The sequence below is a fragment of the Heliconius melpomene genome, chromosome 12 (assembly GCF_056956725.1).
Source record: "Heliconius melpomene rosina isolate 202511_hmr_F chromosome 12, ASM5695672v1, whole genome shotgun sequence".
In the NCBI taxonomy this organism is placed as follows: Eukaryota; Metazoa; Arthropoda; class Insecta; order Lepidoptera; family Nymphalidae; genus Heliconius; species Heliconius melpomene.
In genome coordinates this window covers 16579470-16591430 of record NC_140400.1, presented here as the reverse complement: position 1 = coordinate 16591430, position 11961 = coordinate 16579470, and the positions used below count along the sequence as shown (strand labels likewise).

At 39.9% G+C, this 11961-nt stretch overlaps 1 protein-coding gene across 13 annotated transcripts in view; it reads right to left on the bottom strand.

Annotated features, from left to right (window-relative positions):
• Window positions 1-11961, bottom strand: part of HDAC4 (histone deacetylase 4) — a 59903-nt gene that overhangs the window by 1708 nt on the left and 46234 nt on the right. For 5 of the 13 annotated variants that reach the window (XM_085195374.1, XM_085195373.1, XM_085195372.1 and 2 more), the window contains 10 exons: window positions 11552-11664; window positions 9355-9426; window positions 5156-5278; window positions 4066-4239; window positions 3917-3984; window positions 2327-2478; window positions 1826-1930; window positions 1082-1709; window positions 554-934; window positions 100-475 (listed from right to left, as the gene is read on the bottom strand). In XM_085195374.1, the coding sequence (XP_085051500.1) occupies window positions 100-475; window positions 554-934; window positions 1082-1709; window positions 1826-1930; window positions 2327-2478; window positions 3917-3984; window positions 4066-4239; window positions 5156-5278; window positions 9355-9426; window positions 11552-11664 (2192 nt within the window). The remainder of the gene's footprint in view (window positions 1-99; window positions 476-553; window positions 935-1081; window positions 1710-1825; window positions 1931-2326; window positions 2479-3916; window positions 3985-4065; window positions 4240-5155; window positions 5279-9354; window positions 9427-11551; window positions 11665-11961) is intronic. The other 8 variants (XM_085195379.1, XM_085195378.1, XM_085195382.1 and 5 more) reach the window with 4 other exon arrangements.

The following is an 11961-nucleotide window of genomic DNA, read 5'->3' as shown; positions in this document are numbered from 1 at the left end:
AATGGCTTGTCTGATTTTTTTTTATTTCTTATTTTTCAATAATATTATATAGTACATAAATGAAGTCCATAGTGACAACGTAGGGGACGTGGCACCCACCTTGGCGATGGGCATAATGATGGTGCGGAAGGCGGCCAGATACTCCGCGTCGGCGAGCGGCGGGTGCCCGGGCCAGGCCACGTTGACGGTGTAGCCCAGGCCCGCGCCCGCGCCGCACTCCGTGGCCGCACCCGTGCCCGGAAAGAAGTTGCCGTCGTCGTGGCGGTGTAGGCTCATGTATAGCACGTGCGGGTCCGAGTAGAAGATCTGCTGCGTGCCGTTGCCGTGATGCACGTCCCAGTCCACTATGAGGATGCGCTGCAGGCCCAGCCGCGTGTGCAGCAGGCGCGCCGCGATCGCCACGTTGTTGAAGAAGCAGAACCCCATCGCCTGGTTGGGCTCTGCGTGGTGCCCCGGCGGGCGCACGATCGCAAACCTGGCGGAGAGCAATGCGTTTATACACGTTCTTTGTACACGAAACCGTCTTGCTGTGTGCAACAGGCGTGCAACGTACCCGTTGCGCAGCTCGTTGCGCGCGGTGCGCATAGCGAGGTCGAGCAGCGCGCCGGCGGCGAGGCGCGCGGCGGGCGGCGTGTGCGCGTCGCTGAACGCCGTGTCCGCGTCTACGCCCAGGCCGCCACAGGCGAGGCGCACAAGGCGCACGGCGCGGCCCTCCTTGCCGGCCTCGCCCGCGCCTGCGCCCGCGCCCGCGCGCCCTGCCCACGCGCCCACGTGCGCCTCCGTATGCACGGCTTGTAGCTCTTCCAGTGTGGCCTTGCGAGCGCGCGTGCGCTCCGTGCGCGCCGCAAGCCCCGTCTCGCACAGGCGCGCCCACACCGACTGCAGGCGCCCGCCGTGCTCCGGGTGCGTGGGTGCGTGCGCGCCGCACGCGCACCTGTACACAGAACACCGTTATACTGCGATCTTAGACTCCACAGACTCTCTTAATGTGCACTACTATTACAACTAAAAGCGTGAGCAAATAAAAATAACAGGAGCGCAAAATAAATATAAAAAGTGGATATACACATGAAAAAGTTACCCATGTTTGAGCATGAGCGCGTCGTAGGCGAGGCCGGTGGCGGGCGGGCGCGCGCCCACCATCGGGGAGGAAAGCGCGCGCGCCAGCGGGGCGGCGGCGAGGGCAGCGACGGGCGCAGCGGCGGTGGCGGGCGCAGGCTGCGCACTGGGGGGCGCGCGGCGCGCCGTGAGGTCGATGACCTCGCCCTCCTCCTCGCGCAACTGGTGCGCAGCGGCATCATGCGCGCGCGTGAGCACAGTCTTTCGGATCTGGTCGCGCAGGTAGTGGTGCGCGTGGTGCGCGGAGGGAGGCTGCAGCGCGGGGTCGCCGAGAGGTAGCGGCGCGGAGTGCGTGCGGCCGAGCGGGCGCTTGGAGAGGCGCGCGAGGGCAGCGCCCACGCCGTACGGGGCACCATCCGCCTCGGACACGGGCGGCAGCGGGGCGGCAGTGGGCGCGGCGGGCGCCGCGGGCACCGAGTGCGTCGGCGGGTGGCGCGGCGCGGTGTGCGCGTGCGGCCGCCCCAGCGAGATGTTGGGCAACGAGGGCGATGAGAATAGCAACTCGGGCGCACGTCCACCCTCTTCCTCCTCGCGGATGGGGGCGGCGACGGCGCCGGGCGGGGAGCCGCGCGGGGATGTGCCGTCGCAATCTGCGTACGCACAACATTTATTTTATATAAAGTACTTAAACGATGGATGGACACAAAAGTATTTTTTTCATAGTCCAAATGAAGAGCATCCAAAAAGCGACGATAGCGGTACTCACTGCGGTGCCGGATGCGCGTCTTGAGCGGGCGCCGCGCGAGCGGCGAGGCGCGGCGCTCGATGACGCGCGCCTTGAGGCGCACCTTCAGCATGTTGGGCTCGGACGCTGCACATGCGGTTATAGTAAGGACACCACGACGGCGACGAAGTCGTTGGACCTGACACGGCCGTGCCTTAGGTAGTGCTCGGTCGCACGGCACGTTGTAAGTGTTCATATTATTTATCCAACGATTTCGTAGCTCATCATGCATTCGCACACTTGTTAATGTTATGTTAATACTAAATACCGACTGAAAATTGTGTACACCATGCTACTGACAAATTATTTTACTACTATTTGAGCATCTTTATCTTTTATTATGAAATATTGATTTCTTATCAAATCAAATGTCGTCCAAACCACACATACAAATACTTTTCTAAGCAACTATTTTAAATGTTAGGAGCCATCAAAAACGACAACACATCAAAACGACAGTATACACAAGTATCATATTCATACCTGTTTTCCTCAAGGGGTAATCTGCGGGTGAGGGTTGCGGGGGCGCGGCGTTTAAAGCTAGCGGAATTGGCGCGGCGATCCGGTAGGGGTGCGCGGTGGCCGTCGCGCCCGTCGACGTAATAGACTCGCCCGACGACGACTTCACGATGCCCCTGTACAATAAACAATCTATACTAATATAATAAAGCGGAAGAATTTGTTTGTTTGTTTGTTTGTTTGAACGCTAAGATCTCTGGATCTACTGGCCCGATTTTCATTGTTTTTGTTTTGTATGAAAGCTGCATTCTTTAGAAGTGCTATAGGCTATATAATATTACATTACACATATATACTAATATATTTTAAAGTACATTCTAATTTGACATGCAATTTATTCTGCCATGTTAATAACAACCGTCGCGTCGCTACGCAACCGTTACCGCGACATTTTGATATTCATCCTTATGAAAATAAATATAATAGTCACTTTTAACATTTTATCTAGATTAAAATTATAGTTTACTGTAGAATATTCTAATAAATAATTAAGGAGATGTCACTGATTCAAAATGACCTAACCTTCGGGCGGCATAGTATGAGTATGACCGACGCGGACGGGCACATGACGTTGACAGTTTTATAAATTTTCATACATTTTCGAACTATTGTAAATGTTTATGTAATTATTTGCTGTTTATAATTAATTTAAGTTACACTTTGGTTCTCTTCTTATTTTATTTGATATTGCCCGCTAAAATTATCCTACTTAATAGAGAGAATTATTTAGTTATTTCGTAGAGTCGATATCTATGTACGCACGCACGGAAAACTTTAGGTACTTTTTCTAATATTAAGAATACCTATCCTTTAGTTACTTTTAATCCTTTTGTTGGTTCATTTCAATAACTCAGAATAACTCAGATATTTTTTTCTAATAATGTGTATTTACTTATTATTCTTTTTGATTATTTAAGCTTATATTTTCTTACTAATTCTATTGAAAATTGAAAATAATTTCATGAATATATTTAATAAATATTCTTATAGTTGAAGCAGGCGTAGCCGCGTCCGGGTCCACTAGTTATAAATAAGCTTAAATATTTAAATCGATATGACTAGTTTATGGTACACTGATGTTGATGACAAGTTGATTATTTATAATAAGTTTATAGTTTGAAAAATATAATTCTTAAATCTATACTAATATAATAAAGCGGAAGAGTTTGTTTGTTTGTTTAATTATTCAATTTATTAGTTTGTTCAATTTATTCTGCCATGTTAATAACAACCGTCGCGTCGCTACGCAACCGTTACCGCGACATTTTGATATTCATCCTTATGAAAATAAATATTATAGTCACTTTTAGCATTTTATCTAGATTAAAATTATAGTTTACTGTATAACATTCTAATAAATAATTAAGGAGATGTCACTGATTCGAAATCACCTAGCCTACGGGCGGCACAGTATGACCGACGCGAAAATATTCTTATAGTTCAAGCAGGCGTAGCCGCGTCCGGGTCCACTAGTAGTACTATAAAAGTAACGTTAATTAATACATTTAATTCAAATTAACATAACAACAATGGAAAGTGTAGTAAAAGCCTTACCAGTTTCTGTAGGGCGAACCAGGTACTGTTCCATTAGCATTTGCTGCAGCCTTCTTTTTGAGGAACTCCTGTAAAAAGTACACGTTTTTATAAGCACAACTTTATTATAAAATTGCCTTTTGTTATATATCTGTATAGAACCAACAAACCTGTAATTTTTGTTTAACTTGTGTGGAGGCATTGGCGCTGTGCTCATGCTTGTCCTTTTTCCGCAAGAGCTCGACACGGTCGCGCTCGTGCCGCTCGCGCGCCTCCCGAGCTTCGCGGGCCTCGCGAGCCTCTCGCAAAGCCGCCTCTTCCATTGCTTTCTGCTGCTCCCATAGCTGCAAAAATATAAAGTTTATGCTTCTTCTTTCGAAAAATGTAACGTTTATGCTTCTTCTTTTATTATACGCACAAAAAATTGATAAAATAATTTAAACATAATAGATACTTTACGCGGCTATAACAACGAAGTCATGAGTTTACACAAATAGAGTATGATACAGCACGTGCTCTAATGTGACATCCACCCTCGGCGATGCGTCATGGATTCCGCAGGCGTAAGCTATGGATAGAAATTACTTAAAATTTGGACTGTCTCCACATTTCTGCATATTTCCTATGTTTACACTAATTCTTCTGGGATATTGAATCACAATTGTAAAAATTGTGAAAGTTACAATAAACACATTAAACATAACATATGTCGTAACATAACATATTTTCACTCAATGTTTACATAACATGCAGCAGTACAATTGCATTTTTGTGTAATTTTAATCATCATATTTGCCTGTTCACAGCGGAACAAACAAATTTAGAGTCAAGGCCGACACGACACGCACTAGATACCGTCGCGCCAACGAGAAGATGGTGACAGCTCTAACGCTTCGTAAGCTTTGCTTGTGTTGACGCGGAAGCACCATCCCAGTGCATTATGAGTGATGTTATTGCAGAATACGGGCTAGGCCATTCACTTCTATTTATAGCCGAGTCCGCGACCGCTCCGTGGTTGCATATGTACGATTCCATTGTTATTTTTATTATCATACCGTTCTAATTATATGAATGCCTATCGCGTTTCACTAATAGATCTTAATTACGTGGAAAACATCTTGTAAAGCATTTGCCAAAAAATTTTTGAACGAGCTTCGCTGTGAACAGAATTTAATCCATTTGGCTACCATTGGGAAATTGCATAATCGATTACTGTTTCTTACATTTCTAAATATAATGAGAATGTTTATTTATATTTACTTTTTCGATATTCACCTTCAAGTGATGCCTTATCTGCTGCTCGTGCTGCTCGGCCAGCTGCTGCTGCTGTTGCTGGAAGTGCTGCAGCAGGATTTCTTGCTGTAGTTGTTGTTGCTTCTTTAACTGGAAAGTTAAACAAAAATCTTAATAATACTTTCAATCCGACATCAAGGTCAATCTGACCTTTATTGTAGTTAAAAGGATAACTCAAACGCCGTTTATAAGTAAGTTCAGCTTTTAAACGTCAATACTAGCGTTCAATTGCCGCCTTCTTGCGGAGTGCGAGTAGTAGCGCTGACCGGCGCAAAAGCCAAGTGGACTGTACCTTAATTTGTACAGTTGTGTGTAACTTATTCATAATTATGATGTTATAGTAGTAATAAACAATAACTAAACTAAACTAAACAAGATATTTGCAATTAAAAATCTACGTGATAAAAATTTAGCCACCACACCAATATCCAAATGTCACCGATACCATAAAATAAAAACAAAAAACGGGTGCCATATTCAAACAACAAAAATAAAATAAAAAATATAGGTGTAGGTAATAAGGAAAACCGAACATCGCGTGTTTTGTATGGAAGCTACGAGAATGCTCTGGAACATTATAATTTAAAACGTACAGCCGCACTCAAAAATCTCTATTAGCTTTTAACTGACATTTATATAGTTACTAGCGGACGCGCGCAGCTTCGCCCGCTTATTTGCACTTTTAGGGGTAAATCCTAATAAACCATGAAACACGTATTCAATGAAATAATTTTTAGAGTTTAAATTTCAAATCTTATAAAAATCGGTGGCGATTTAAAAACTTTCAACCCCTATTTCATCCCCTTATAGACTGGGATCCGGCCGTTGAATCCTGCATAAACGAGTTTTCTTAATTAAACCTATATTAATGAATAATACATGATTAGTAGAACAGATTACACCTGGGTTGCCTGGAAGAATCCTGCCGCAATCACCTTTAATTTCATTTTTTCGTAACTCGTTTTTGGAGATAATTGCACCAATACGTTTTTTATATGAATCGCACATCATTTGAAAGATAATCGCATAAGGAATTGGAAAATTAAGGGTTGCCAGCTCTCAGTCTGCCGCAAGTCTAGGGTTGCCTGGTTTAAAGATGTCACTAAATGTTAATAATTTGCACTCATGTGTTTTTTTAATGAATTATATATCAAATTAAAGCTTATTTTTTTCTGAACACTATAAAACAGGGTTGCCTGGAAAATTCCTGCCGCAAACTGGGGTTGCCAGCGTTTGAAATATTTTATTCCGGTTCCGTTTGACTATGAGAATAGACGATGAAATGCGCGGTCTGCCCCATGTTTTAAAGTAAAATATTATATAATAGAAGGTCAATCTTAAAATTAATGTTTATTCTAATTGTTCACCTGTTAAATGATGATTTTAATCATATTAAGTACACGTAGAAAACTATTTAAAGATGAAATCATCCTTATTTTTCAAGTAAAATAATGAATGTATAATATTGAGTCTTTGCAAAATCTATTTTCTAAATACTAATATTTATTTAAATTACCATTTTGAAACAACTAAATTATCTAATTAAATAAATGTTTACAAATATCGATCTACTATAAGCTATTAATATACATACATATACATCATGTTTCCTTAATATAATGAAGGGTGACCATTATTGCGGATATTTTTTAAATTAATTATATTGAAAAATATATTTCAATGAACTCTCTGTCTCTCTCTCTCTTCATCCTCTACTTGTTTGATTTGACAACGCTTGCCGCAACTTTTTTTTTCTCACGCAACTTTTAATAATTTGCATAGGAAAAAAAAATATATATAATAGAATTATAATAAACAAAACTAAGTCAGCAAAGATTAATTCCAAGAAAATTCGGCAGTAATGCCGACTAATAAACGCTATTTACGATTTATGACCAGGAGTCGGCATTAGTTAGTTCGCTATTTTTAACTATAGATAAACATTTTGCAGCGCGAAACAAAGCAAACCACATGCAATAAAATTATTTTCGAAGATGTATTGTTTCTAAATGCAATAAAAGGGCAGATGGCCAAATGAGTTGTTTTTGAGCATATTACTTAGTTACTTACCTTTCGTTTTAGAGTAAAGACGTTTTTACTTGACAAAAATGAAGATGTGTTTTTTGTGCGGCCGGAGTGAAAATGTGATAGAATTTAACGAGGAATCTCTCCAAAAGTGTAAAATTATGCTATTGTTTCGCCAAAAAATGAATTTTAAATACAGTGACATTTTTTTTAATAGTGACACAATGCACGGTTATCATTTACAGTGTTATAAAAAGTTCATTGTTTTAAAACAAAAATATAAAGAAGTATTTTTTAATTATTTTCTAATGCAAAACGTAAGTATACTTTAATGTTTAATATTATATATTTTTATCTATGTAAATAACTTCTAATACAGAATAAAATCTAGACAATTGTGGCAGTGGGATAGTTGCCTCAGTTTTGATTACACTAAGTTAGGGACGTTAGGAGTGATTGTGCTTTATTATAATTATAAGAACAATTCTTTCAGACCTAAATGCCTTAAAAACTATCAGCATAAACGGACAAGTTCTTGCTAGTGAAATTTTTTATTTATAATTTTTTAATAGTTATTATTAGTTGAATAGTTTTTCTTGGAATTAATCTTTGCTAACTTAGTTTTGTTTATTATAATTCTATTATATATATATATTTTTTTCCTATGCAAATTATTAAAAGTTGCGTGAGAAAAAAAAAGTTGCGGCAAGCGTTGTCAAATCAAACAAGTAGAGGATGAAGAGAGAGAGAGACAGAGAGTTCATTGAAATATATTTTTCAATATAATTAATTTAAAAAATATCCGCAATAATGGTCACCCTTCATTATATTAAGGAAACATGATGTATATGTATGTATATTAATAGCTTATAGTAGATCGATATTTGTAAACATTTATTTAATTAGATAATTTAGTTGTTTCAAAATGGTAATTTAAATAAATATTAGTATTTAGAAAATAGATTTTGCAAAGACTCAATATTATACATTCATTATTTTACTTGAAAAATAAGGATGATTTCATCTTTAAATAGTTTTCTACGTGTACTTAATATGATTAAAATCATCATTTAACAGGTGAACAATTAGAATAAACATTAATTTTAAGATTGACCTTCTATTATATAATATTTTACTTTAAAACATGGGGCAGACCGCGCATTTCATCGTCTATTCTCATAGTCAAACGGAACCGGAATAAAATATTTCAAACGCTGGCAACCCCAGTTTGCGGCAGGAATTTTCCAGGCAACCCTGTTTTATAGTGTTCAGAAAAAAATAAGCTTTAATTTGATATATAATTCATTAAAAAAACACATGAGTGCAAATTATTAACATTTAGTGACATCTTTAAACCAGGCAACCCTAGACTTGCGGCAGACTGAGAGCTGGCAACCCTTAATTTTCCAATTCCTTATGCGATTATCTTTCAAATGATGTGCGATTCATATAAAAAACGTATTGGTGCAATTATCTCCAAAAACGAGTTACGAAAAAATGAAATTAAAGGTGATTGCGGCAGGATTCTTCCAGGCAACCCAGGTGTAATCTGTTCTACTAATCATGTATTATTCATTAATATAGGTTTAATTAAGAAAACTCGTTTATGCAGGATTCAACGGCCGGATCCCAGGGTATTAGGAGTCGAATATTGCAAATTCCCGTCTTAGCGAGCACCTATGTCCTATAAGTAACTCGTATGCAAAATTTGAGATTCCTAGCACATGTAGTTTCTGAGATTTCGTGATGAGTGAGTGACCTTTCGATTTTATATATATATAGAAGATGTACAGATACTGAAAGTCGCTCCGGTTCCGCCACTCAGCACGCAATGCCAGTATTCTGTTTGCGCACCTTACTATACAGGGGGTACAGAAGGGCATTTATAGCTCGCCCGACGCACTGTCGTGCCAACACGATCCTTGAATTGTGATTAAGCAAATGAATGAGATAACTTCATTCATAAATAATCTACATAGAATGTATAAAGAAAACAATAATATTATTATAACACACACAGCAGATCACAACATCGATAACACTTGGATATAGGAATAACATTCCAGAGCGGCGCTGTATTAACATTTAGTCGTTGAATTTGACACGGTCGTTTGTATACAATTGTATAATAAAAGACTCACTTGCAACAGGAAATTATTTTCTAAAGTTTGTTTCGCTCTCTCCGCAATAGGGTTCTTTCTCGGGCTCTGACTCTGACAATAAGAGAGAATACATGTAGAATACCTTTGTACTTACCACAACAACGGCCAATGGAGTCTACAAATATAAAATACAAGTAAGAAACATATGTATGAATGTCTTAAAACAGGTTGGTCAGCTTTTTTTATATGTTTAGAGGCAGAAAACGTACTTGGCTAAAATCTCACGAGGTATTATTATAATTTGTACAGTCTCGGACATGTGACGGAGAAGCAGAGACGGCCATGAGCTTGGGTGGGAGGTGGGCTAGTGTTTTATAAATATTGAAGGAACACTTCCTTCCAGTATCGCTGTGCATATTTCTGGCGTCGCAAACATTATTTTGGTTCGATGGGAAAAAGAAATGGCGGGCGTCGGAATGCGCACGCGCCGGGAATAGCCGCGCCGACGGATGTGTTGCGCGAGTGTGGGCGGGGGCGGGCGTACACTGTCGTGCCTTACATCGTTACTTATTACATTTTGCAATAGGTAGTGGCTAGAGTCACGTCGTTGTGACGCAGAGATCCTGTCATTGAGGTCCAGTGCCAAGATGCGGGACGTGTATGTCGGATAACCGATCACTTATCTATTGTACAGTTCAAGATAACATACGCAGTAATAATAATACCATAATAATAAGTTTATATAATCTTTATAATTCTGCGCCAAATTAAATGATAAGAGAAGCGATAAAAATGATGAGTCATATCATATATACATATCATTAAATTTAAAGGTATATAAGAACCTAAAGTTTAGTGTCATTGAAATATATATATATGATAGGTTCAACCATCTCAAGTAGAAGAAGTAAATTCTGGACTATTGCCCGGATATAATCGGAGGCGAGGCGTCGCGTCGGGCCAACGTCGCGCACTTCATTGAGTACAACAACGAGTTATACCTCTCGGAGCATCACTATGGGATATTCGATCCTATCAGCGGGTTACGATAATGGCGAATGTTTTGAGATTCGCGACGGCCGGTACAACACGTGATCTAAATATATCCAGAGATTACACCGACGCCGCTCTATGTAGGTGTGCGTGTGCGTGTGCGTGTGTGTGTGTGTGTGTGTGTGTGTGTGTGTGTGTGTGTGTGTGTGTGTGTGTGTGTGTGTTTGTTCCACTTTATTTATATCGGAGTCGGGAATTTTTAAAAATATCACGTCCGCTTTAAAATGAAGCGGTCGCGCGTTGCAACGGTGGGAAAAGGTCAGGGGAAATTCGTAAGTAGTTCGGTTCGACTACCTGCGCCGTGTTTACAGCTCGCTACGTGAGGTAGGTTCGATTGAGCGTAGCCTTGCTCGTAACCTACGCGTCTAATATATCAAAACATTACCTTCAATTTATTGTATAGTATCGTACTATTTGTTTTCATTTGCTTACACACACTACTACCCAGTACAGGGTACTGTAAACGGGAAAGGTTATTGGTTGCATTACCACTCTCTGGTTATTACTACAGGCATGGTGTTAAGTCCGCCACTCAACACGCGTGCCTCCAGTATTCGGCGGGTTTTTATGAGAACGAAGTGTCTTAACACTCTCTTCCCTGATATGTAATGAACAGGCCCACGTCATTATGACTTCGCAATTAAATTGTAAATTTCCTTTTAACTTTAAGTTTTTGTGTGGGAAATACAAAGAAGCACATTTTCCTACAATACCAGAACTAACCTTGACTGATTATTACGATTATTCTGTTGAGGAAAACTTAGAGCATTTCAGCTTAATATACCTATTATTATGTTATTACTTTATACATGTAGGTACTATTACACTATTTATACACTATTTAATCGTATTGCGGTTTTATAAGTTTTATGCTTATCTCGTAAATTGTAGAAATATAAATTTAAGACGTGGTCGTCTTTAAACATGTAGTGGGAAAAGAATATATAAAAAAACGCATGTAAAATTTTGCCATAACGTCAAAGAACGCCTTAAACAAATAAAAAAAAACACTTGTCACTGATCCAACGTTTATATTAATGAACAAAAACTAATAATAATCTTAGAGTATAAAAATATGAAACTACCGAACAAAAATAACTAACAGAAATAACTTCAAATTCCCTATCATAGGCCCCAAGCCGTATTTGAACATTGCAAGGATGTATAAGATGGTCCAGCTCACCTGCATGATCCGCTGGTGGAAGCTGGTGTCGGCGGGCAGGCGCGGCGCGTGCGGCGGCGAGGGCGTGTGGTGCGGCGACCCGTCCGCGCCGCTGGAGCTCTCGTGCGCCATGTCTAATACACAAAAACAAACAACAAGTTACGATATGTATTACTAAGAATCTGACTAATACAACTATACCTTGTTTAGATTTCAATACCTTCTTTGAAATTTTCATAATACTTTGGAAAATTTACTCTGGAAGTCTGAAAATATACTCGTATTTTCATATAGCTTATTTTATTTATACATTTAGTACTAGAAAAAGGTATCTCTTTTTAATTTTCTTATTATTAGTAGGGTAGGTACTAGAAGTTTTGTTTTTGAAGTGTATCTTTTATACTTTTAATAAATTGATAATATAATTGTTT